General features: G+C 41.7%; 2 protein-coding genes across 7 annotated transcripts in view; both read right to left on the bottom strand.

The window, feature by feature from the left end:
* Positions 1–12,752, bottom strand: part of LOC140198874 (uncharacterized) — a 52,587-nt gene extending 39,835 nt beyond the window's left edge. For all 6 annotated transcript variants that reach the window (XM_072260052.1, XM_072260050.1, XM_072260056.1 and 3 more), the window contains exons 1-2: positions 12,642–12,752; positions 1,556–1,710 (exon numbers count right to left, since the gene is read on the bottom strand). In XM_072260052.1, coding sequence (XP_072116153.1) covers positions 1,556–1,710; positions 12,642–12,721 — 235 coding nt within the window. In that variant the 5' untranslated portion in view covers positions 12,722–12,752. The remainder of the gene's footprint in view (positions 1–1,555; positions 1,711–12,641) is intronic.
* A 9,300-nt stretch (positions 12,753–22,052) lies between these two features.
* gart (phosphoribosylglycinamide formyltransferase) overlaps positions 22,053–27,462 on the bottom strand; it is a 59,328-nt gene continuing 53,918 nt past the window's right edge. Inside the window, exon 22 of the mRNA XM_072260059.1 lies at positions 22,053–24,810. Within this exon, the coding sequence (XP_072116160.1) occupies positions 24,613–24,810 (198 nt within the window). The 3' untranslated portion in view covers positions 22,053–24,612. The remainder of the gene's footprint in view (positions 24,811–27,462) is intronic.

Genomic DNA, 27,462 nt, shown 5'->3' on the forward strand with positions numbered 1-27,462 from the left:
CAGAAATTCCACAATAATTGAAACCAAATGTTTTCAACATACTGAACTGTCCTTGTACCAGTTGGATTAGTAACAAATAAATTCATTATTGGTTTTATTTATCACTAGTAAAAATTCTTCTGATAGATACAAGTACTTTTCTTTATTCGCATCATGCAAATTGGGATCAGGATGGGAAAAAAGTGTCAGATATGACAGCAAATCCTTCATCTTTCTCAAATGCAGAAAGATGCAAGTTGATGTGATGCAATGAGCTTGCACTTGAGAAGAGGATGGTTGAGGGAATGGGAGATCTCCCAGAATATTAAGTAGGTTGTATCATTAGCACCTACATTCATCCTGTGCAACTGGAAATACAAGATAATTTTTCTGTTCAGGTTTCAAAACAGATTCAATGCTGCCTGTCAGATCCATTAAAGTTCACAGTTCAGTCTGAATAAAGGGATAAATATGGAGATCCAAACAAAAAAAATCTACCCAAACCTTGTGTTCATACAGAAGATACTTGCTGTCAAATCTAATAGGAAATCCAGGATTGTCTTGCACACAAACACAATATAAATTGAAACTGTTGTTATGTCCACAGGAAATCTTTGGCATGTTATTGTCACATTTGAGGACTGTGTCCTGTTCCAGACAACACATTAGTGCATACCTTACAGTGGGTGTAGGAGAAATATATTAGGAAGATCAGAGGAAATGAAAAAGTTTAGTTTATGAATACTGACTATGGAAGCTGGGATTGTTCTCCTTGAAAGAGCAAGTCAGGAGAGCAAAATTTTAATTGGGTCATGAAACAGTGGAAGCATTGAATGACAGTAATCAGCAAAAGAACAGTTTTCCTTTCTGTAACTTTTTAGGCAGTGAGTGGTTAATACCCTACTAAAGGGGATAGTGGACAAGATTCTGTTGTGCCCCTAAAAGAACCAAATAAGCATGTGAGTGGAATATAGGGCTGAGAAAGCATAGTCATATGTAAGTATTGGATAATACTTGCATATAACTATTTCAACCTTAATAACTGCATGGTAAATACATGAGACTGAGGAGCAAATGCTGCCTGGGCAGGGCGAAAAGCATTATCAAGGATGCATCTCACCCTAACCATGGACTTTTTACTCTCCTCCTATCCAGTAGGCGCTACAGGAACCTCCACTCTCGCACCAGCAGGCACAGGAAGAGCTTCTTCCCTGAGGCTGTCACCCTGATGAACCTCACATCACAGCACTAAGTAGTATTGCACCCATATTGTACTGTCTCAGTACTTTTATATTTGTGTGCTGTAGCACTTACTTTTTATTCGCAGTTATTTTGTAAATACACTATTCTTTACATTCCTGGTCAGATGCTGACACATTTCATTGGCTTTGTATCTGTACTCGGCACAATGACAATAAAGTTGAATCTAATCTAATCTAAATGGCAGTCCCTCAATCATAAGAAATATTAGATCTTTAAAAAAAATGGCAGAATTTTAATATTGTATGGTGCATCCACTTACTTAAATCTTAATAATGCTTTTTAGTAATAGAAGAGAAAGAATATTGATACTCACCAGGCTTATCACTTTGCTTTTCGTTTAAGCTGGATAACACATGATCACTATTGTTTACAATCTGTGCCTCCAAAATGGTTCCAGCCACAACTTCGGTCTCCTTTGGCTCCACCTCCAATTTAACTTCACCATTTGCCTCATTGGTCACCTTTCCACTAGAAAAGTAAGGAAACAGAAAAACCTATAACATACAACTTAAATCTACAAGTACTTACATGGGCAAAATCTCACATCACTATTATGACAAAATTACTTAAAAGCAAAAAAAAACCAAACTGGTGGAGGAATTCAGCAGGTCAGTCGGCATCTGTGGAGGGAAATTAACACTCGACACTCTGGGTTAATACCATTCATTCAGACTCCACATGAAGGGTCTCAACTCAAAAATCAACTGTCCATTTCTTGATCTTGCTGTTTTGTTGAGATGTTTCCTTGTTAAAAAAATTACATAATATTCATTCTTTACATCCAATGTGGCTTATCACTGGTAAAAAGATCATAAAATGATGCTCAGATCAACCTTTTCATGAATAAAGGCACTTTAATTTTAATATCCTGGAAAGATCTGAAGTTTCCATTGAATTTGTATTATTTGACATCTTCCGAATACCGATTGATTTAATTTTGTTGCAATTTTCTGTGATTTTCTTTGGATCTCAAGTGAGGACAGAATTGTTTGATGCAGATTGTTTTCCAGCAAAGACAACTAAAGCTTGTGCATGTGTAATAGGTCTTGCACTTTCGGTTTTGGAAAGAACTTGTCATGTCACACTTTGGGGAGGTTGTCACATTATAGCAGATGGATAAATGGTTTAAACATTACTCAAATTTAAATAATGGAGACACAAGAGACTTCAGATGTCAATGAAAAAGTCTTGCTCAACAAATTGTGATAGTTCCCCCAAATGTGATAGTTCCCCCAACATACAGTTAGCAAATGAAGTATAAAAGAACTATTATATACAGTAGCTACCTTAATGCATGTTGATCAAGCGTCGATTCATCAATGCTAATATACTGGGTACTACAGCTTCAAACAAAACTAGAACAAAAATGAAGGTGAAACACTCAGCACCTCAGGTATGTTTCTGCATAGAGAAATGGATACAACAGTCTCCATAGTTTATAACTTCATTTTCATAGTTTTATTTTTCCGACATGGCCCTGGTTTATTGCCATAAAATAAATTCTCAATAGGTCAAATAGCTTAATTCTGCTCCTATATCTTATGGTCTCAAATTGTCAACTAACAACTAACTTACTATCCTTTCTCTTAATTCAGGAACTCTTGGAATTCAGTAACTATCGCATGTGCCATTTTAATGTGTTTTTCTGTGAGTAACACTAAGTGATGGGGAAACAGCAACTTCAATAGAAATATACTAGCTCAGGAACTCTTCCACTTAGAAACAAGTTGGTGCTGTAATGCCAGGTGCTCTTTAGGGAAGACTTCTATTTATGAAGTCATTTTCTGTTCTAAAGAATAGTGCATTGCACCCACCAATACTAGTACCAACTATTCAATTCAACTATATATTCCAGGAATTCAACCCTTTGTAAATAAGGAACAGTCATGTACATTTATGCACATGCACAAGAAACACACAAGGGTAACCTTCAGATTCTATAAACCCAACTCCTTCCAACAGGACTGCATTGAAGTTACTATGATTTTATGCGGTGATTAGGAACTTTACAGCATACATCAAGAAATAGTGTTGCATCAATGGAATTGAATGGGCTTTAAAGTTATTTTAGAACTATATGCTACTTCTCCTATTAAGCTATTTTTTTTACATTTCAAAATGTTATTTTAGCATCCTTCCTTTTCTTTAAGACTTTCTACTTGTTTACCTAAGTTTTTAGTCATTCATCCTATCCTAATAACTCCTTTTGCTCACTGCCAACATTTCTCCCATTATGTTCCAACGAAGAGCCTTGGGATGTTTTCTTATGTTGAAGGCACAATATGAATGCAAACTACTGTTTCTAATAACAAGATGAAGCGTAACAGCAATAAGTTGAATTTTCTCTTAAGGGGGAAGACACAGAACAGCTATGCTAGATAAATACAATTCCATCGACAATATTAAATGCTCACTTGTATCAAGTACAGTGAACCAAAGCTTTACTGCAAGCCATCACGAGAAAAGAACAGATTGCTTTATTAAACTTCCTCAAAGACAACTCATATACTGGGATGATATTAAATGAACAACTCAAATAAGCTTAGCAAGAAAACTTCAAATGTCCATTCCACTTTAATGAAATAATAACGATCCCAATGTGTTGTCCTATTACTTCACATTCTCTACTGTATGACACTGAACTACCAACAATAATGCATAATTATCATGTTACCCGGTCTACCAAGATCTGCAAACTCTACCTATTAATTTATTTTGAGCCACTTTCCAAAGTGAAAGAAGCTTTACAATTAGACACATTTTCTCAAATCATTTCCACTTTTATTCTCTCCTCAATATAACACTGTGTCCAACACATTAAAGAACTATTTCCAGTTTAATATACAATATTTTAACTTTAATATGTAGGATTAATAATGTAACCTCAAACATTATTAATTAATTGTAAACATTATTAGTAAGTCTCATTACTAACAGTGGCAAATTTATAATAATTCATTTAAAGAGCATTATTGAAGTATGTCAGCATGGATCTTATGCTAAAACTATTGATGAAAGTGTGGGTGTTGTGAGGGGAAAAACATCAGGCAATAATTTCCAGTATCCACAGTTATAGTTTTACATAGGAGAGAAATGAAAACATGAAGTTCAACAATGCATCAGTACTTCACTAGTCAATTTGCTTATGAAACACAAGTGTGAACTTGCCCACAAGTTACGTGGTAACTTGATAACCACACTAATGCAATGTTATAAGTACTCATTGCAATTGCAAGCAGTCCTGGGTTATGCAAGGCTTCCTTTCCAATTCTTCCACAAGTCAGAATGGCCCACTTCCTAAAGATAACCATATCACATCACTCTACATACACTTTCCATAATTCATTCAATATTCACCCTAGCACTCCCCATAATCTGATAAAATATATATTGCATCCAGTTGTTAATGAATACCACAAAACTCTTAAATACTACCTTGAAATATTCTTCAAAACTTTAGTGGAGAATTTATATAAAGTTTGATTCCTTTAAGTTAGGTCTTTGTAACCCATGGAGCCCCTGTACCTAAAGTTAATTTTAAAAGGTGAATAGCTTATTTCTTCAGAGTTTTAATTATTGTTAATCATTTGTCTGCTTCTTCCATTTCTAAATCTCATCATTCTCTTATTTGTTTTATAGATTTCTCCTTCACATTGAATAATGTGCTTTAGATTCCACATGCCTCAGTAAAGGTTTGTCAATTTGACTCACTGAAGAGACATATTAGTTTTCTTGTACATGTACATTGTAGATTCACTTCAGGAAATGTTATGATGAAAATCACCTCTAAATTTTGTAACACACACAAAAAATGCTGGTTAACGCAGCAGGTCAGGCAGCATCCATAGGAAGAGGTACAGTCAACGTTTTGGGCCGGGACCCTTCGTCAGGACTGAAGATTTTTGCAAATTGCCACTGAAAAGCTGGTAAACTTATTGTCAACAATCTGTAAACATGTGTATAAATTCTACAACCTTGAGATTGGTCTGCTTACAGGCAGCCACAAAGCAAGAAACAAGAAAGTACCCAATTATAAAAAAGACCAACACCCAGAAAAAGCGTTATTAAAGAGTGTTTAGTCGTGTTTCTTGCTTTAAAGACCACCAGTAAGTCCCCCTTCTTCAGTAGTGCCTTCTAAATCTGTAAGTTTGAAAAGCAAGAGCACTCAGCAAGAAAGTTGGGCAAAATATTTCACCAAAACACAAACACAATTAGATCAAAGTGTATTTATATGCCCAGTATTATATTGTATACAACAGAAATTATAATCTTTATATTAGATATACAATAGAGCTCAGATTAATTTACCACAAAATCCACCAAGCTCCAACAACAGCTTAATATTCTACTAGCAAACTGCAGCATTCATCCTTCACTACGTCTAACTCATGAAGCCACGTATTAACTGAAGTCCCAATATGTTAATTAAGTTCAAATTCCAAACCTCTGCCACACTGCTACAGAAGGAAATGAGTATAATACCATTGTTGTTGGTGAGGAGGATCAACTGGTTGAGTTGTATCATAAGAATAACCTCACAATTAACAACAACAAGACCCAGGAACTGATTGTGAACTTCAGGATGGAAATATCAGATCACACACCAGTCCTCATTGAGGGATCAGTGGTGGAAAGGGTGAGCGGCTTCAAGTTCCTGGGCGTCAGCATGTCGGAGGATCTATCCTGGAACCAACACAATGACGTAATCATGAAGAAGGCATACTGGCAGCTCTACTTCATTAGGAGTTTGAGGAGACTCAGTTTGTCACCAAATATTTCTACAGATGGATAGTGGAGAGCATTCTGACTGACGCGGAGGCTCCAATGCACACGGTCGCAAGAGCCTGTGGAGGGTTATAGACTCAGGCAGCTCGATCACAGGCACAACCGCCCCCACCCCCACCACCGAGGATACCTTCAAGAAGCAGAGCCGCAAGAAGTCTACATGCATCACTAAGGAACCTTCACTATCCTGGGCATGCCCTTTTCTCATTACTGTTTCTGGGAGGACAGGCTGAAGACTCACACTCAATGACTTTGGAACAGCTTCAGCAACTCTGCCATCAGGTTTATGAACAGCCCATGAACACTACTTTACTTTTCCCTCACTACCCCCCCCCCGCCGCTCTATTTTCCAAATCACATTAATTTTTATGACTTTGCATTAAGTCAATGATAATAAATGTGATCCCGATAATTAGTGCAGCAAACACGTGCCCCTTTAATTAGTGAAAATAAAGTTACAGGGTGAAAAATATTAATACAGAAATTTATTTTCCTTGTAGTTCTTTCTCCAACTAAAGCATACAAAAAGAAAACCTGTACAGACTGTTCCTTCTCCCATATCAGTCTTATCAGCTGATATTTACATACATTGGTTAGTTAAATATAGCTTTAGCCCACTCATTGTGTTAGAAATATCCTCACAACACTTTAACAGCTCATCAGTTGCAGTTATACCATACCCCCTCCAATTAATACCACAGAATCTCAATTGTTTTTCGTTACCATGTGAGGCAATATACTGACTGCTATAGTGCCAATTCCATTCTGAGTTAAAAAGAAACATGAATAAATGTATCAGTAACTACATCAACTATATTAATACCCATAAAACCAGATGTTGAACGATTGCAGAATCAGGTTTATTATCACCAACATGTGTCGTGATATTTGTTAACTTAGCAGCAGCATCCGTTAGTCTTGCGAGACCATGGATCTGCACCTGACAAGTCTCCCCTCTCCACGACACCAATGTTGTCCAAGGGAAGGGCATTAGGACCCATACAGCTTGGCACCGGTGTCGTTGCAGAGCAATGTGCGATTAAGTGCCTTGCTCAAGGACACAACACGTTCCCTCGGCTGGGGCTCGAACTCACGAACTCACAACCTTCAGGTTGCTAGTCCAATACCTTAACCACTTGGCCATGTGCCCACCAGCAGCAGTACAAAGCAATGCATGATAATATAGCTAAGAAATAAATCAATATATGCAAATTGAATAGATTAAAAATAGTGCAAAAACAGAAATAATATGTATTTTTTAAAAAGTGAGGTAGTATTCATGGATTCAATGTCCATTTAGGAATCGGATGGCAGAGGGGAAGAAGCTGTTCCTGAATCACCGAGTGTGTGCCTTCAGGTTTCTGTACCTCCTACCTGACAGTAACAGTGAGAAGAGGGCATGCCCTGGGTGATGAGGGTCCTTAATCATGGACGTCACCTTTCTTCTGAGGATCTACAGAGGCTACTACCCAAGATGGAGCTAACTTATTTTTTTTTGTGTGTGCTTGCGTGCATGCGAGTCTGTGTGTGTGCGCCTGCGTGCGTGCGTGATGTCTTTTTCATAGTCATAGTCATACTTTATTGATCCCGGGGGAAATTGGTTTTCGTTACAGTTGCACCATAAGTAATACATAGTAATAAAACCATAAATAGTTAAATAGTAATATGTAAATTATGCCAGGAAATAAGTCCAGGACCAGCCTATTGGCTCAGGGTGTTTGACCCTCCAAGGGAGGAGTTGTAAAGTTTGATAGCCACAGGCGAGAATGACTTCCTATGACACTCTGTGTTGCATCTCGGTGGAATGAGTCTCTGGCTGAATGTACTCCTGTGCCCAACCAGTACATTATGTAGTGGATGGGAAACATTGACCAAGATGGCATGCAACTTGGACAGCATCCTCTTTTCAGACACCACCGTCAGAGAGTCCAGTTCCATCCCCACAACATCACTGGCCTTACGAATGAGTCTGTTGATTCTGTTGGTGTCTGCAACCCTCAGCCTGCTGCCCCAGCACACAACAGCAAACATGATCGCACTGGCCACCACAGACTCGTAGAACATCCTCATGGCTTTTTACAAGGCATGGAACAGAGAGAGTGTGTGGTGTGCCACTCCTCACAGAGACATTTCCACAGTATTCTCCCTTATTTTACGAGGTCGAGTTGCGATCTTGTCACTCAACCCGGCACGGAAGGAAAGCGTACTCGGGAGCGGACCCGACTGGTTTCGAACCCAGGAACCTCTGCTCCTGGGTCCGGCACCGATGTCACTGCGCCACCAGCCAGCCTGGAGCTAACTTAATTTTACAACTTTCTGCAGCTTCTTTCGATCCTGTTCAGCAGCAACCCCCCTCCATACCAGACGGTGATGCAACTTGTCAGAATGCTCTCCACGATGCACCTGTCGAAGTCTGAGTGTTTTAGCTGACAAGCCAAATCTCTTTAAGCTCCTAATGATAGACATGTTGCTTCTTGCCTTCTTTACAGTTGCATCAGTATGTTGGGACCAGGTTAGATCCTCAGAGATCACCAGCATCACATGTTTTTGGGGAGAGTTAAGGACCTTCACAAAGTAGACATCTGATAACAGGGTACATCAGCTGCAAGACATACAAAATGCTGGAGGAACTCAGCAGGTCAAGCAGCATTTATGGAAATGAATAAATACTCAATGTTTCAGACCGAACCCTTCTTCAGGGTCTGAATGAAGCATAGAACATAGAATAGTACAGCACAGTACAGGCTCTTCGGCCCACAATGTTGTGCCGACCCTCAAACCCTGCCTCCCATATAACCCTCCACCTTAAATTCCTCCATATATCTGTCTCGTAGTCTCTTAAACTTCACTAGTGTACCTGCCTCCACCAATGACTCAGGCAGTGCATTCCACACACCAACCACTCTCTGAGTAAAAAACCTTCCTCTAATATCCCCCTTAAACTTCCCACCCCTTACCTTAAAGCCATGACCTCTTGTATTGAGCAGTGGTGCCCTGGGGAAGAGGCGCTGGCTATCCATTCTATCTATTCCTCTTAATATCTTGTACACCTCTATCATGTCTCCTCTCATCCTCCTTCTCTCCAAAAAGTAAAGCCCTAGCTCATAGTCATACTTTATTGATCCCGGGGGAAATTGGTTTTTGTTACAGTTGCACCATAAATAATAAATAGTAATAGAACCATGAATAGTTAAATAGTAATATGTAAATTATGCCAGTAAATTATGAAATAAGTCCGGGACCAGCCTATCGGCTCAGGGTGTCTGACCCTCCAAGGGAAGAGTTGTAAAGTTTGATGGCCATAGGCAGGAATGACTTCCTATGACGCTCTGTGCTGCACCTCGGTGGAATGAGTCTCTGGCTGAATGTACTCCTGTGCCCACCCAGTACATTATGTAGTGGATGGGAGACATTGTCCAAGATGGCATGCAACTTACACAGCATCCTCTTTTCAGACACCACCGTCAGAGAGTCCAGTTCCATCCCCACAACATCACTGGCCTTACGAATGAGTTTGTTGATTCTGTTGATGTCTGCTACCCTCAGCCTGCTGCCCCAGCACACCACAGCAAACATGATAGCACTGGCCACCACAGACTCGTAGAACATCCTCAGCATCGTCCGGCAGATGTTAAAGAACCTGTCTCCTTAGGAAATAGAGACGGCTCTGACCCTTCTTGTAGACAGCCTCAGTGTTCTTAGACCAGTCCAGTTTATTGTCAATTTGTATCCCCAGGTACTTGTAATCCTCCACCATGTCCACACTGACCCCCTGGATGGAAACAGGGGTCACCGGTACCTTAGCTCTCCTCAGGTCTACCACCAGCTCCTTAGTCTTTTTCACATTAAGCTGCAGATAATTCTGCTCACACCATGTGACAAAGTTTCCTACCGTAGCCCTGTACTCAATCTCATCTCCCTTGCTGATGCATCCAACTATGGCAGAGTCATCCGAAAACTTCTGAAGATGACAAGACTCTGTGCAGTAGTTGTTGAAGTCTGAGGTGTAAATGGTGAAGAGAAAGGGAGACAAGACAGTCCCCTGTGGAGCCCCAGTGCTGCTGATCACTCTGTCGGACACACAGTGTTGCAAGCACACGTACTGTGGTCTGCCAGTCAGGTAATCAAGAATCCATGATACTAGGGAAGCATCCACCTGCATCGCTGTCAGCTTCTCCCCCAGCAGAGCAGGACAGATGGTGTTGAATGCACTGAACGCACTCCCTTAATTTCTGATCATAATCCATACTCTCTAAACCAGGCAGCATCCTGGTAAATTTCCTCTATACTCTTTCCAATGCTTCCACATTCTTCCTATAGTGAGGCGACCAGAACTGGACACAGTACTCCAAATGTGGCCTAACCAGAGGTTTATAGAGCTGCATGATTACATCGCGACTCTTAAACTTTATCCCTCGACTTATGAAAGCTAACACTCCATATGCTTTCTTAACTACCCTATCTACCTGTGAGGCAACTTTCAGGGATCTGTGGACATGTACCCCCAGATCCCTCTGCTCCTCCACACTACCAAGTATCCTGCCATTTACTTTGTACTCTGCCTTGGAGTTTGTCCTTCCAAAGTGTATCACCTCACACTTCTCCGGGTTGAACTCCATCTGCCACTTCTCAGCCCACTTCTGCATCCTATCAATGTCTTCGACAATCCTCTACACTATCAACACCACCACCAACCTTAGTGTCGTCTGCAAACTTGCTAACCCACCCTTCTACCCCCACATCCAGGTCATTAATAAAAATAACGAAAGGTAGAGGTCCCAGAACAGATCCTTGTGGGACACCACTAGTCACAACCCTCCAATCTGAATATACTCCCTCCACCACCACCCTCTGCCTTCTGCAAGCAAGCCAATTCTGAATCCACCTGGCCAAACTTCCCTGGATCCCATGCCTTCTGACTTTCTGAATAAGCCTACCATGTGGAACCTTGTCAAATGCCTTACTAAAATCCATGTAGACCACATCCACTGCACTACCCTCATCTATATGCCCAGTCACCTCCTCAAAGAACTCTATCAGGCTTGTTAGACATGATCTGCCCTTCATCTTGTCACAAAACATCAACTGTTTATTTCCCTCCATAAATGCTGCCTGAATTGCTGAGTTCCACCAGCAGTCTGGGTGTATGTGTCGCTCAAGATTTCCAGCAATTGCAGAATCTCATGTTTTTGATAATCACTGGATTAGGGAGATCAGATGGGCCCATAGATAATCAAAAACACAAGCAATTCTGCAATTGCTGGAAATCTTGAGTGACACACAGCATCCATTAGTCTTGCGAGACCATGGATCTGCGCCTGGAAAGTCTTCAAGGTTGTATGGAAGACCAGCAGTTGCCCATGCTGCAAGTCTCCCCTCTCCACGACACCAGTGTTGTCCAAGGGAAGGGCATTAGGACCCATACACCAGTGTCGTCGCAGAGCAATGTGTGATTAAGTGCCTTGCTCAAGGACACAACACGTTCCCTCGGCTGGGGCTCGAACTCATGACCTTCAGGTAGCTAGTCCAATGCCTTAACCACTTGGCCACGTGCTCACACAGCAAGCAGCACTTAAACATATCTTGGTCAGTGCCATTTTATAATGATGTTCTGTTCAAACTGCATGCAGCATTTTCGAGTACCATACATCAGGCTATTGAGCAGCTAAGATTTCAATGGTAAGAGCTCCATGTTGAGCCCTCTGGCTTGCTGCTCTCAGCTTTCCAACCTTCTAAGTTTAATGGCTGGGCTGTGCAGTGAGCTTACTGAAGTAGTATATAGGCAATGCTCACTGGGCCAATAGCCTGGGTCCCACTGGTCAGTAACCAGGATTATCAAATGAACTGGATTTTGCCCACATTGCACCTGCCCTGGTGTGTCCTAAGGCTACCAGACTGGCGAAAAAGCCCCAATCCTCCGAGCTCATTTGGATGTGCTCACCCAACAAATTTCTAGCCCTGGGTGCCCAACAACTGCCACGATGCTGCTGGATCATCGCAGGCTGTCACTAGTAACCTCGCTTTCACCCGAGCTCTTAAGTTACTCTCCTGAATCAACTCCTTCTCCTGAGCTCCTAGACAGCCAAATTACTGTACTCACGCGTCAGGCAGCGTCTTTGTAGGGAAACAAACAATTGATGTTTCGAGCCAAAACCTTTATCATGTTTATTCCCCTCCACAGATACTGCCTGACTTGCTGAGTTCCTGCATCATCTTGAGTGTTGCATCTGCAGAACATTTCGTGTTCAAATCATCCATCCCATGCTTTCCCCTAAAGTGCCAGCTATGCCCCCCCCCACCCTCAACACTGCACTCTTCCCCCCTCCAGCACCTTCCCTAACTCCTCCAACACCGCGCTCGCTCCCCAACCCAACACCAGGCTTCGGGGCCACTAGAGGATTGGTCGGCCCGAACGCCAGCAACAACAGCACCAGCTGAGCTCTCCCCTACCCCCTCACACTCTCCCTCACAGCCCGGGGCCGGGTAGCGCGCAGCAGCCACCGTCTGCTCGCAACACCGGAGGCCGCGCGGACCTTCCTCTAACCGGGGCACCGAAAACTGTGCCGCCTCCTTTCTTGACCTCCACGTCATTTATCGAGCAGACGCGCCGTTACCTCTGGTGCTTCTCGTCCTCGATCTCCTTGATCTTCTTCACCACAAACGAGCGGAAAATCTCCTCGATGTTGGTCGCCATGGTAGTTGTCCGGCCTGCGGCCTAGGACTTCCCACAATGCAACTGTAGTAATTGCCGCCGCCGCCGCCGCCGCCAGGGGGAGCAGCGAGGGCTCCAACAGACAAATACAATAAGCAATAGGGCAGGCATCTGGGCTTTGTGTAGGAATGAGACAAGAGAACTAGGTCAGATCATGTAACAGATAAATATAAAAGCAGACAATGCAAAAGCAAAGCAATAAGAACACTGGAAATAGAAGCCTCTTTAATCAACCGGAACAACTCTAATCACTGCCGTTTAGCAACATTATCACTTTCATCACATCAAATCCAAGAAGCACTGATGTGTGTCAATTTAATGTCATATTTTAGAGACCGGTATGAAGTCGTACAATTTGAGGGAATTTTCTGCAGGGTGTGAAATAAGCCGTCAGTTATATGAATTGTCCATGAACACTACCCCACCACATCACTCTCTTTTTGCACTACTATTTCTTAATATATTTCTTATTGTAACCGGTTATTTTTAAAAATTGGTCTGGACTGGACTGCTGCCACAAATTTCACAACATATATCAGTGATTAATAAACCTGATTCTGATAAAGAAGTTATAATTTCAAAATATTAGAAGCAAGTGAGACTTCAATATCAAAGTAAAATTTATTATCAAAGTACATGTTACCATATACTACCTCAAGATTCATTTTCTTGCAAATATTTATGGAAAAATAAAGAAATACAACAGAATTTACAAAAAAAAAACTACACATAAACAAAGACTGTCAAATGGCCAATGTCCAAACGAATAAATATATTATTATATTTATACTCTGTTCTTGGTTGGTGCAACTGCAACGAAACCAAATTTCCCTCGGGATCAATAAAGTATGACTATGACTATGACTATGAAGACAAATTGTGCAAATATACGAAAATAATTCTGAGAAAATGAGTTGCAAAGTCCTTGAAAGTGAGTCTGTAAGTCGTAGAATCAGTTCAGAGCTGTGGTGAGTGAAGTTATCCCTACCGTCCTACCTGATAGTAGTAGAGAGAAGAGAGGATGGCGAGGGTCTTTGATGGTGAATGAGCTTTCTTGTGGCAGTGCTCCGTGTAGATGTGCTGAGTGGTTCTGACATTGGCAGGCACACAAGTAGGATTGGCAGGCAGAGTTCGAGATAATCCCAGCATGGTTTTACTGTTATATTAACAGTAAAAGGATGCCTTGGGAGAGACACTTAAATATTATCAGGGCTGCCTGTGGGTGAAGACGCAGGAGATGGCTGATTTCTAATGTCAATTTCTCCTCAGTGTTTACTAAGGAGAATATTATGGATGCCAAAGAAATGAGGGAAATAAGTAGTGAGATATTGGAATATTGGAAAGGGTACAGAGGAGATTTACCAGGATGCTGCCTGGTTTAGAGAGTATGGATTATGATCAGAGATTAAGGGAGCTAGGGCTTTACTCTTTGGAGAGAAGGAGGATGAGAGGAGACATGATAGAGGTGTACAAGTTATTAAGAGGAATAGATAGAGTGGATAGCCAGTGCCTCTTCCCCAGGGCACCACTGCTCAACACAAGAGGACATGGCTTTAAGGTAAGGGGTGGGAAGTTCAAGGGAGATATTAGAGGAAGGTTTTTTTACTCAGAAAGTGGTTGGTGCATGGAATGCACTGCCTGAGTCAGTGGTGGAGGCAGATACACTAGAAGTTTAAGAGACTACTAGACAGGTACAGTATATGGAGGAATTTAAGGTGGGGGGTTATATGGGAGGCAGGATTTGAGGGTTGGCACAACATTGTGGGCCGAAGGGCCTGTAATGTGCTGTACTATTCTATGTTCTATGTTCTATATACATATGACAAGGAAGGAGGTATTTTCAGCCTTAAAGCACACTAAGGTGGCGCAAACCAGGACATGACCAAGTGGATCTCTTAAGGGACGCCCTTGTAAAGTCATCCCTGATAAAGATGACAGAGTTTGTCATTGAAACATCGATACCTGTACCCGGGCTAGAAGCCCGGCAAGAGTTTAGCCAGAAAGACACCAGCTCCTTTTCCCTTGTTAAGTTATTTCCTTTGTTGTTAACCATTGACAAAGTTCAGATGACTAGAGGGAGAGCTAATGTTGTTTCATTGTTTAAGAAGGGTAGCAAGGACAGGCCAAGGAATTATAGGCCAGTGAACCTATCTTCATTTGTAGGGAAGTTACAGGAAGGACTTATGAGGGACAAGATCTACCATCAATTGGGTAGTCAAAGCCTGATCAGCAATAGTGAACATGGTTTTGTGCACAGCTGTTGTCAGACTAATCTCTTGGAATTTTTCAAAGTGGTAACTTAAGGGGATAGATGAAGATAGGACAGTGGATGCAGTGTTATGGACTTTAGTCAGGCCTTTGACAGGGTCCTACATGGCAGGCTGATCAGGAAGCTTATGTTGCATGGGATACATGGGGAACTAACGAGCTGGGTTCAAAATTGGATCGATGATGGGAGTAGAGAGTGATGGTTGAAGGTGTAACCTGTGACTAGTGGGGTGACCCAGAGTTTGGTGTTGGGACTTCTTTTATTCACAAAGTATATGAATGATTTGGATGTGCAAGTACATGGTATAATTAGGAATTTTGCTAATTTATTAAATTAGGAGGTCTTGTTGATAGTGAAGGTAGGTTACAACAAATCATGAAGAACTCCAGATCAGTTAGAGAGATGGGCCGAGGATGATTTTCAATGGCTAAATGTGTGGCGATGTAGTTTGGGCTTTCAAACCAGGGTAGACATATACAGTGAATAGCAGGGCACTGTCAAATATTCAGAAAGTGGTAGCTGGGAGTAGAAATGCAGTTCGCGGAAAGTGGCCGCACAAGTGGATGGGTTGGTGGACTGGCCTCCATCAGTCAAGCTAACGAGTTTAGGAGTAGGAACATTATGGTTCAATTATATAAGTCATTAGTGAGACCACACCTGTATGCTAACCCTGTTTTAGGAAAGACATTGTCAAGCTGGAGAAGGCATAGAAGACAATTTATGAGGATGTTGCTTGGATTAAAGGATATGAATTATCGGGGGAGGTTGGCCACACTGGATCGTTATTTCCTGGAAATTAGGAGAATGAAAAGTGAGCTCACAGAAGTTTATAAAATCAGCAGGCGTTTGGATAAGGCCATCATACTTTCCCCAGGGTTAGGGAGTCCAAAACTAGAGGGTATAGATACACGATAAACAGGAAGAGATTTTAAAAGAAGTTGACGAGGTCGTGAGTATCTGGAATGACCTGGCGAAGAAAATTTTCATGGTGGGTTCAACTGCAACATTTCATAGGTACCTGGAGAGGAGGGGCTTAGAGGAATGGGCTGAATCAGCAACTGGGGCTAGCAGCTGTGGTCAGTATAGATCAGTTGGGCTGAAGGGCCTGTTTCACTGCTGTATTACTGTAAACAGTACAAAGATGGGCGCTGAGGCAGGTAGCGTTGCAGAGCCAGGGACTATGTGGAACTACATGGACAGGTTAGGAGATGGCCAAAGCAGTGAGAGGTAGAATAAAGCTTAGGGAAGTGTAAGGATATGCACTTAGGCAGGAAGAATTAAAGTGTTCTAAATGGGGAAGCATTCATAAATCAGGGGTGAAAAGGGCCTTGGGCATCGTAGTTGAGGATTCCCTCAACTTTAACGTACAGGTTGAGTTGGTAGTAAGGAAGGCAATCCAATATTGGTTTTCATTTCAAGAGGACTAGAAATATAAAAACAAGATGTGCAGCCGAGGCTTTAAAAGGTGCTGGTCAGACCACTCTTGGAATATAGTGACAACTTTGAGCCCCATATCTAAAGAAGGATGTGCTGTCCTTCGAGAGGGTCCAGTGGAGGTTCACAACAAAGATACTGGGAATGAAAGGCTTAACATATGAGGGGTGTTTGATGGCTCTAGACAGGTACTCAGTGGAGTTTAGGATGGGAGGTGGAGGGGGATCTCACTGAAACCTACTGAATACTGAAAAGCCTAAAAAAAGTGGATTTGGAGAGGATGCTTCCAGTAGCAAGAGAGTCCAGGATCCGAGGGCACAGCTTCAGAATAAAGGGGTGTCTTGTCAGAATTGAGATTAAGAGGAATTTCTTCAGCTAGGGAGATGTGGAGGCCAACTCTATGGATATATTTAAGGTAGGGATTGATAGATTATTGAGTGATAAGCAGGTCAAGGGCGACATGGAGACTGCAAGGGAACAGAGTTGAGAAAAGAAAAAATGAATAAGCCACAATTGAATAATGGAGCAGACTCGATGGGCTGAATGGGCTGATCCTACTCCTATATTATAGTCTTATGGAGGCAGGAGTAAGGTAAACATCACCTGTAATGCTGTTCAATGTGGCGCTCCTGTAACATGCACAATGCTCATATCCCTGGATTCTTACTGTCCCAGATCTACCATCTTCAGCTTTCAACACATTGAATCTAAGAACATCTAATGCCTTCTCTCCTGAACCAGTTAAAGGATATCTTATGAGAAATTCAGACTCTTCTCACATGTAAACATTGAGCTAAATGATAGAATTTCCAAGCCAAACTGAGCTATCTTCCAGTTTGCCATTAATGGAAAAGCATTTTCATTTCAAGTTGTATATGCTAGTCTGCCTGCTCTTACATAAAATGTGCAATTAGCAGGCACAAAATCAAATGTCAGCCTTGCACTGGAAAGCATTTCTTGTGGCTGAACAACTTGTCATTTTTAAGTAACTGCTTGGAAATGATTTAATTAAACCAAATGTGAAACAGCTAGTGTACATTCAAGGTTAATAAAAAAGACAGCCCTTCATGCTTACGGTTAGTACAGCATTTAACAGATGGGTAAATTGAAAACCCATTCCTCAATTTCAAAAGGAGAGACACTGAGAAGAAAATTTTATACTGGATGGAAAATCTGGAAAACAATTGTAAGAATAGTTACAAGGGAAAAAAACAAAGGGAATAAAATATTTGCTTATCAGTCACCTCTTAAAGCTTATCTCAGCAACTGCTTTTATTTAATCATTCCTCCCATGCCATTAAATATCAGGGACATTTTCTATTTCAAAGTCAAAGTCAAAAAGTCAAAGTTTTTTTTGAAAAATCAAAATTATATTCTGTATGTTACCATATATGACTGTGAGATTCATTTTCTTGCAGGCATCTACAGAAACAATAAAGAAATACAATAGAATCTATGAAAAAAAAACATGCATAAACAAAGGCTGGTGGTGCTGTGGCATCCCAGGTTCGAATCTGGCTGTTCCCTTGCATGCTTTCCATCCGTGCTGGGTTGAGCGCCGAGCCAGCAACTTGGCCTCGTATAAAACAGGCAAATGTTAAGGAAGCGGAAAACAAATTCAGCCCAACACACCACAAGGCATAAAAAAAGAACAATACATAAGCAAAGACCTGATTAACAACCAATGTGCAAAAGAAGACAAATTGTGTAAATTAAAAATAAACAAATAATATTGAGAACATGAGTTGCAGAGTCCTTGAAAGTGAGTCCATAGGTTTGGAATCCAGTCAGTGTTGCAGTGAGCTAAGTTGTCCACGCTGATTCAGGAGCCTGATGGTTGTAGGGTAATAAATGTTTCTAAACCTAGTGGTGTGGGTCCTAAGGCTCCTGTACCTCCTTCCCGATGGTAGTAGCAAGAACAGAGTATGGCAGATTGAAATTATATTATAGCAAAAGGATGGAGAGTTGATTTCATATCCTTGGCAAGTTCCTACATACGTGCAACTTTAAATTCCAAAATTCAACATAGGACTTAAAATTATTTGTCATTGTTAATTGCAGAATGGATAGTATGAATTCAATAACAATTAAATTTACAACAAAATTCTGCTTTTTGAGGAGAGCATTGAGGGTCAGCTGATTCTGTCTATGAGTCCCATAAGGAGTTGTACTCACTTGCTTTACTAGGATCCAAACACTGAGAAATAGACGGAGAGTTACCTTCTTAAGCAGCTGCTGTCCAAACATAGAGTGCCTATCAAAAGTATCAACAACGCTTGGAAGTTTTCATGTTTTATTGTTTTACAACATTGAATCACAGTGGACTTAATTTGGCTTCTTTGACACTGATTACCAGAAAAGACTCTTTCACGTCAAAGTGAAAACAAATTTCTACAAATTGATGTAAATTTATTACAATTAAACACAATATAATTGATTTCTTAATTACTTACCCCCTATTTAGTAGATGCCACTCTGACATCAATTACAGCCATGAGTCTATGTGGATGGGTCTCTATCAGCTTTGCACATCTGGACACTGCAATTTTTTCCCATTCTTTACAAAACTGCTCAAGCTGTGTCAGATTGCACAGGGATCATGATTGAACAGGCCTTTTCAAGACCAACCACAAATTCTAATCAGATTGTGGACTGGACTCTGACTTAGCCACTCCAGGACATCAACTTTGTTGTTTCGGATGATAGCATTTAATCTGATGGCCAAAAGGCTCAATTTTGGTTTCATCAGACCATAGAACCTTATTCCAACTGACTTCAGTCTCCCACATGCCTTCTGGCAAACTCTAGTCAAGATTTCATGAGCTTTTTTTTCATCTTCTCTTTCTCTATGCCACTCTCCCATAAAGCTACAACTGGTGAAGCACCCGGGCAATAGTTGTTGTATATGCTGTCTCTCCCATCTCAGCCACTGAAGCTGGCAACTCCTCCAGAATTGTCATAGGTCTCTTGGTGGCCTCCCTCACTAATCCCCTTCTCACAGTCACTCATTTTTTGAGCATGGCCTGCTCTAAGCAGATTTACACCTGTGTCATATTCTTTCCATTTGTTGGTTGACTTAAATGTACTCCAAGGGATATCCACTGATTGAATTTTTCTTGTATCCATCTCCTGACATGCTTTTCAATAACCTTTTCACGAAGTTGCTTGGAGCGTTCTTTTGTCTTCGTGGTGTAGTTTTTGCCGGGATACTGATTCACCAGCAGTTGGAACGTCCAGATTACTACAGTTTATTCAAACTTGACTGCACACAAGTTTCCAAAAACAGACCCCCCATTTAACTAATTATGTGATTTCTAAAACCAATTCGCTCCACCAGTGATGATTTGGTGTGTCATATTAAAGGGGGTGAATACTTAAGCAATCAATTATTTTGTTTCATACTTGTAATTAACTTAGATTGTTTTGTAGAGATCTGTCTTCACCTTGACGCGAAAGTCTTTCTCTGTTGAATGTCAAAAAAAAAGCCAAACTAAATCCACTCTGATTCTGTGCTGTAAAATAAAATATGAAAACTTTCAGGGGTGGGGGTTGAATACTTTTTATAGGCAGTGACAGTCCTGACGAAGGGTTGCGGCTCGAAACGTCGACTCATCATTTCCACGGATGCTGCCCGACCTGCTGAGTTCCTCCGGCGTGTTGTGAGTGTTGCTTTGATCCCAGCATCTGCAGATTATATTGTGCTAACTGAGTGCTTGCCAGGCAACTGCAACAAAGCATTGTCAACCACGCATGTGGGTCAGGAGTCACATATAGATCAATCTGATCCTTTGAACAAAACACTAACCCAAATGAAGTTTTATAGCAATCCAGTTGTTTCGATGCCATTAATACTAATGACTCGTTTGCTTTATTAGTCTGATTTTAAATGGGGGTTTTGAATGCAGATTGCTGGACTATTAGTCCTTTACCTACTACCATTCACCAACTATCATTACTACCGTTGTGCTCAATTGAGATCTTCAGTTTCGAGGTTCACGGGCCAGCGGCATCAAATTTCTGGATGTAGCACCATTGGTTCTCCATTGAACCATCATACGATCTTACAGCTGCTAGCATTTAGCCTCGGCAGCCAGCACTTCAGAGGAATCCCATCCACCCCAGACATTCTCTCTTCTCCCCTCGCCCATTGGGCAGAAGATTCAAAACGCCAGGCTCAAGGACAGCTTCTACCCCCACTGTTATCAGTCTCTGGAATGGACCTCTTGGCCTCACAATCTACCTTGTTATGATACTGCACTTCTATCGTTTACCTACATTGCACTTAGATTTTATTCTGCATTGTTATTGTCCTACCTCAATGCACCTTGTAATGATTTCATCTGTATGTGCAGTGTGCAAGACAAGACAATTCATTTTATATTGACACGTGACAATGATAAACCAATACCAAAAAAAAGCAAGTATTATTATTTAATGAATTGATACTATAATGATAGTTGGTGAATTTGAGTGTATTCCCAGGATAACAGAGGGAGTTGGACATACTAGAAAAGAACAGAAACCTTCAAGAGGCATTTTCATTGTGCAAGAGGACTTTCCTTCCCAGCCACAGACTGGTGCTCCTGACAGAAGATTTCCTGGAAAGTCTTAGCAATACACCGTTCATGACTGCCTGCAACCTAGAGAAGCCGTCAATGCAGGCAAATCCCTATGCCCAGTCTGCCAGCCTGCATGGAATATGAACAGCCTGAATTCACCAGTGACGCTCAGACTGAGGTGAGATCTTCAGGAGCTGCTGCAAATGGTACTGCGGCAAGAAAACCAAACATAATCTAACCTCCACAGGCAGAGTAGTTCATGTACACGCAAAGCTGTTTCCTGTTGCAGAGAACAGAGTATCACTGTTTGAATTGTGCTTTTTCCCCAAGGAAAACACAAAAACTTGATTTTTATTTTTATTTAGAGGTCAAGTGTGGAACAGGCCCTTCCGGCCCAACAAGCTGCACCACCCAGCAACATTCCTATTTAACCCTAGCCTAATCACAGGACAATTTACAAGGACCAATTAACCTACTAACTGGTATATTTGTGGACTGTCGGAGGAAACTCACCCACTCACGGGAAGAATATACAGACTTCTTAGAGAGAGAGCTGGAATTGAACTCCGATGCCCTGAGCTGCATTGGCATCGAGTTAGTCACTAAGCAACTATGGCACCCCGGTATAATGTACACCTGTGTGATTTTCAGACCAAGTTAACTTGGCAATCACAGAGGAGGTGGGCATTGCACCTGTCAATTGGGTATATTCTAGGTGGGGGAAAAAATCCCACAGAAAGATGAATGGTGAAAGAAACCCCCTGGAGAAATGGACACAAGATGGTTCTGTAGATTTTGATCTGTTCCACACCTTCCTTCTTGAGGGAGAGGAGTCATGCAAATGAAGCTTAAATCAGGTTTTTGAAGGGTTGAACCAGAAAATGTTGGCATTTCCTGTTGAGCCAAAGTGTTATTTTGGTTTCCTTCTTCATGGACGCTGCTATACATGTTGAGTATTTCTGGCACTTTGTCTTTATTTCAGATTTCTGCCAGCTGTACTGTTTTATTCTAATGAGGAAGAATGCAGCAAAAGTACATTTCTTCAAAAAAAAAGCATTCATTTTCATTTTATTTCATATTCCTAGAAAGGCAAAATTATCATCATCCATGGAAGATCTTCTCATGGAACAAAATCAAAACAAAGCAAATGGCACTAGTGTCAACAATGAGGCATCACCATCTGATTTTCCAGCTCAAATGGGAAGATAGAAATACTCACAAAGGCACTCACACGTCCCACAATTTTAATATGCAGATCTTCTTTCCACGTGCAGAGTTAGATTCCCATCCACAAAACCAGCACTAGGTAGGAGCAAGTCTGCAGTCATGAAACCAATTGTTCAAGACCCAGGGAATGGCTCCCAGCTTACAGCAAAACATGAGCAGGTCTAGCAGTATGTACACTCAGGAATGATAAGTAACATTCAGGCTACTTTAGACCACAACTAAACTGTTAAAGGAAAATGGAAACAGCAAAGTCCCGAGTATTTTTCTGCCGACACCTTGCTTGCAGATTTCACTGAAGAATTTGCTCACGACCTTTACTCCACATGCTTATATACTGCCACATCAAGAAGATTCAGCATGAAAATCTAAATTGTTCATTTAAAATAAGTCGCCACGAGACTATCAAAATAAAACACCCCAATTAATTCAGCACTTCCAGGACTTTGGTGGTGCCGGGCTGGACTGGCAGAATTCCCAGATTCTTGGATATAATGTCTATTAAGGTGAGTGGAGGAAAGTTTATAGGAGACGTCAAGAGGTAGATTCTTTATATATATATATATATACACACACACACACACAGACACACACACACACACACACACACACACACACACACACACAGAGTGGTTTATGTCTGGAACACACTGTGTGGTGCATAGGGACATTTAAGAGACACTTAGGCACATAGATGTGAGAAAAATGGAGAGTTATGGGCTGTGTAGAAGGGAAAGATTAGATTGATCATAGAGTAGGTTTATGTAGGTTCGCCCGCACTGTGGGCTGAAGAGCCCCTACCGTGCTGTATTACATTACGTTCTAATACTCCAACATACTTTTAAGTCACTTTGCGTTTAGATGTTACACTAATAAACATTCCAGTGAATTAAGCGTTTAAACAGAGTACGGGAACCAGAGTCCTGCTGAATTCAAAGGGAGCACAGGGGAGTGGTCCTACTGAGTGTAGTGGGAGATCCTGGGTGAGACAAAGGCCAGACTATTTTCACACAGCCAAATACTGGATTACAGGAGTTTCACTGTTTATTTATCACAGTAGTTCAAAGCCAAGTTAATTGATATCTGGTTTGCTTATGACAGGACGTTTGGGACAGCAGGGAACCTTCGTATTCAGAGTGTGTGCGCACCCTTATCTGCTGGTAGAGTCATCGGGGCGCCGTCATGACAAGCTTTTTGCACCGATCTTTTTGGTGATTGCTCATCGTACGGCACGTCTTGGGCATCTGAAACCTGGCAGAGCCCATCCCACTCCAGGATTTCTTTATGAGGTCGAGTTGCTAGCTCGACACTCAACCCAGGCACGGATGGAGAGCGTGCAAGGGAGCCGGCCGGATTCGAACTCGGGACCTCTCGCCCCGAAGTCCAGCGCTGATGCCACTACAGAGTAGCATTGCATTTAATTCTGGTCACTTAGCTGAGTTGTTTACAGAAAATGCTGGAGGAACTCAGTGGGTCAGTCAGCATCTATGGAGGGCAATAAACAGTCCAAGACCCTCAACTGTTTATTCCTCCTGATAGACGCTGCCTGACTCGCTGAGTTCCTCCAGCATTTTATGTGTGTTACCCTGGATTTGCAGCATCTGCAGAATCTTTCGTATTGATGAGCTGTTTGCAGCAGAGCTTAAACCAGCCCTTACTGTGTGTATTGACCAGGTAGTTTAGACAACAGTTGAAGGGTACCTAGAGCAATCAGTAAACTACTTTTGCCTCTGTAACCTACTGTTTCCTTTATTCGTTACATGTTACTTTTGTCTAACCTTCTGCCATGGGACTATCAAAGACAAAGGCATCGGCCGTGACACAGGAGAATGCCGATGCTGTAATCTAGAGCAACTCAGCAGATCGCGCAGCATCTGTGGGAGGAAAGGAACTCTCCTAAGTTTCAGTTTGAGACCCTGCATCAGGACTGGTTTGTTTCCGCTGTAATTAATGCCTGGTCTGCATCAGTCTAGGAATACTTCACACATTTCTGCTTTCCTTTTCCTTTTCAAGGTCAAAATTGTTCATTTAAGATAAGTCACCGTGAGACTGTCAAAGGATAAAAACAAAGTATTACTCATCTTTGAAAGTTTTGGTACCACAGAATATGTACTTTTTAAAATTTGTTTCTCCAGTTTTCTATTATAGTCCGTAAAAGTACCCCTCTGTTGAAATGGCAAGACGTTCTATCACTGATAACCTATTTCAGGTAACAATATCAAAGTGGGCACAACTTAGTGCATAGGGGATTCTCTGGAATTCACAGCTGGTGTGGAATGTGCCAAAGAGATACTAAAAACAAACTAAACATGGACCTGTATTTGGTACAGTTTGTAAATCGTTAATTTTTTTTTGTAACAATCCCAATGAGCCCCTGTTGGTTGGCTTCAACTGCAGCTCTGCGCTTTCCAGCAAATCTTCCCATCTTCTCGCAAACATATTTCTCCACTGGCTACCAGATGGATTGCAGCTGGATATGCCACATGCTCAGCTTCTTTCACTCTTTCTGACAGTGTCTCTTCAGTATCCCCCACCTTCACTGGCACGACTTTCTGTACAATGATTGCTCCAGCGTCTACTTCTTCCTGTAACAGCCAATGAAATAGCAACCATTAGACACAAAAATTGGCTGACATCAGGCAGCTCATCTTAAAGCAGGAATTAAGTCCAAAGCTTCAAAGATGTTTGTGGATAAGTGTTGAATGTGGTGTCACTTTTACATAAACAGTTCTCACACTTCAGAATAGAAGTGTAGATTATTTTCTAAATAGGGAGAGAATTCAGAAGGGTAGAGGGCCTAGTTCAGGCTAACTTGCAGGTTGAGTTAATAGTAAGGAAGGCAAATGTATATATTTTGAAAGGACTAGAATATAAAAGCAAGGATGTATTGCTGAGGCTTTAGAAGGTATTTGTCACACCACAATTGGAATACTGACAATATTGGGAAAATTTCAGGAAAGACATGTTAGTCCTGTAGAAGAGCCAGAGGATGTCCAGTAGAATGATCCTGGGAATGAAAGGCTCAATATATGAGAATCCAATGGATCTCGGCCTGTACATAATATACTCCAAGGCAGAGATTGATAGGTTCTTGAAAGGTAAAAGGGTAAAGGGGAGAAGGTAAGAGAAATGGTGTTGATAACTTTTTTAAAAATTAGCCACGATTGAATGGGAGAGCAAATTTGACAGGCCAAATGGCCTAATCTTGCTTCTATGATATTGTGCCTGTAATTTTCCATGTGGATCACCAGTTTTCCAAATCCTGTAGACTTCCCAATCTTCTCAGTGGCCCCCAGGTTGCTCGAAGCTGGTGTGCAGAAATACACGGGAATGGATATAACAGTTTTAAGGGAAGCCTGATGAACACTGAGGAGAAAAAGGAAAATGTGATTTGCTAATAGAGCAAGCAAAGTTGACTGCTTTTCCAAGGGGGATGTTCTTTCAGATACTTTCCAGTTTTACTCTTCAATATGCTGCGGATAACTAGAAATAACGACATAGTTCAAGGGGACAGGAAATGAAGCTGCAGCACCCATAACCATTATGTACTTAAAAAAGGGAGGAAATTACAAACCTTGCACTCAATTCCACTCTTCAGTAACAAATGAAGGAACTGTTCCATCCCAGCACCGAAAGGCACATCTTCTTGTAATTACCTGTCCTCCAAATGTTTTGGAGGAAAATTTAGAACCCACCGTCTCCAAATCCAAATCAAAGGTCGTCCTCTTAATTCATGGCTCACCATTTCACGAAGAAGCCAAGCTGCATGGAGGTATCATAAAGCCGGGAAATGTGGCCAAGATCGTCAAGGTGCCAAACCAAATAAGCAAATCAGAAGATGCATGGAAACAGGGAAGGATGTCAGGGATCCCAAATTAGCACTACATCACTAATCAGGTGCAAATGTTTCTGGAATGACGTAACTGGTACATGTTAAAGAACCATACATCACCAATAAGAACAAGTTCCGAAAGGCGGTCAGACCGTGGAGGTTTTGCAGTTTCAGCTTGACAAGCCATGGGAGTAATCACAATGTCAAATTTGTCAATGACACGGGCTTATCAACAGCAACGATGAGACAGCCTACAGAGAGGAGGTGGAAGAGCTCGAGGCCTGGTGCCAGGCAGATAACCTCTTGCTCAATGTCAACAAGACAAAAGAGATGGTTATCGACTTCAAGAGAACTTACACTCTTCACGCCCCCCCTCACATCAGTAGCACAGCAGTTCCAAACTCCTGGCAGTGCAAATCTCGCTCCACCTCTCATGGTCCCAGAACATATCATACACAATTAAGAAAGCTCAACAATGCCTCTACTTTGAGAAAGCTGAAGAGAGCTGGACTATGTACGTCCATACTACAACCTCTGCAGTTGTGCAGTAGAGTGTATCCTAACATGCTGCCTCACTGCATGGTACAGAAACTCCACTACGGTGGACCGGAAGGCTCTACAGTGGGTAGTCAAAACCGTCCCAACACATCACCGACACCAGCCTACCTCCCATCAACGACATAAACACAGGGAATTCTGCAAATGACAGAAATCCAAAGCAACACACACAAAATTCTGGGGGCAACTCAGCATGTCAGGTAGCATCTATGGAAATGAACAAACAGTTGACGTTTTGCGCCAAGACCCTTCTTCAGGGCTGGAAAGGAATAAAAAGGTGAAGGGGGGAAGGAAGGAGGATAGCTAGAAGGTAAAACCAGGTGGTGGGAAAGGTAAAGGGCTGGATACAAGAAATCTGATAGGAGAGTAGAGTGGACCATTGGAGAAAGGGAAGGAGGAGGCGATAGGCAGGCGAGAAGAGGTAAGAGGCCAGAATTGGGAATAGAAGAAGAGGGTAGAAGGGATTTTTTTTAAACCAGGAGAAATCGATATTCATGCCATCAGGTTGGAGGCTAACCAGATGGAATACAAGTTGTTACTAGTCCACCCTGAGGGAAAAATATAAAAAAAAAACTTAACAGGAAAGGACATGCAAGTTCCAGAGAAAACAGGAATTGTCAGTCATCTTCTCAGATAAATACAACTTGCAGCTTCTAGTAAATACAACACTCACCCAAAATCAGGAAACCAAGCTCCACATATGATACAACAACGGTTATACAAAGCAAGGCACTCACCTGGCAGCAGATAGAGAACAGAATTTTGTGTATGTTGCTTTGGATTTCTGACATTTGCATAATTTCCTGTGTTTATGTTGTTGATGGGAGGTAGGCTGGTGTCGGTGATG

This window comes from Mobula birostris, chromosome 6 (assembly GCF_030028105.1).
Source record: "Mobula birostris isolate sMobBir1 chromosome 6, sMobBir1.hap1, whole genome shotgun sequence".
Classification (NCBI taxonomy): Eukaryota; Metazoa; Chordata; class Chondrichthyes; order Myliobatiformes; family Myliobatidae; genus Mobula; species Mobula birostris.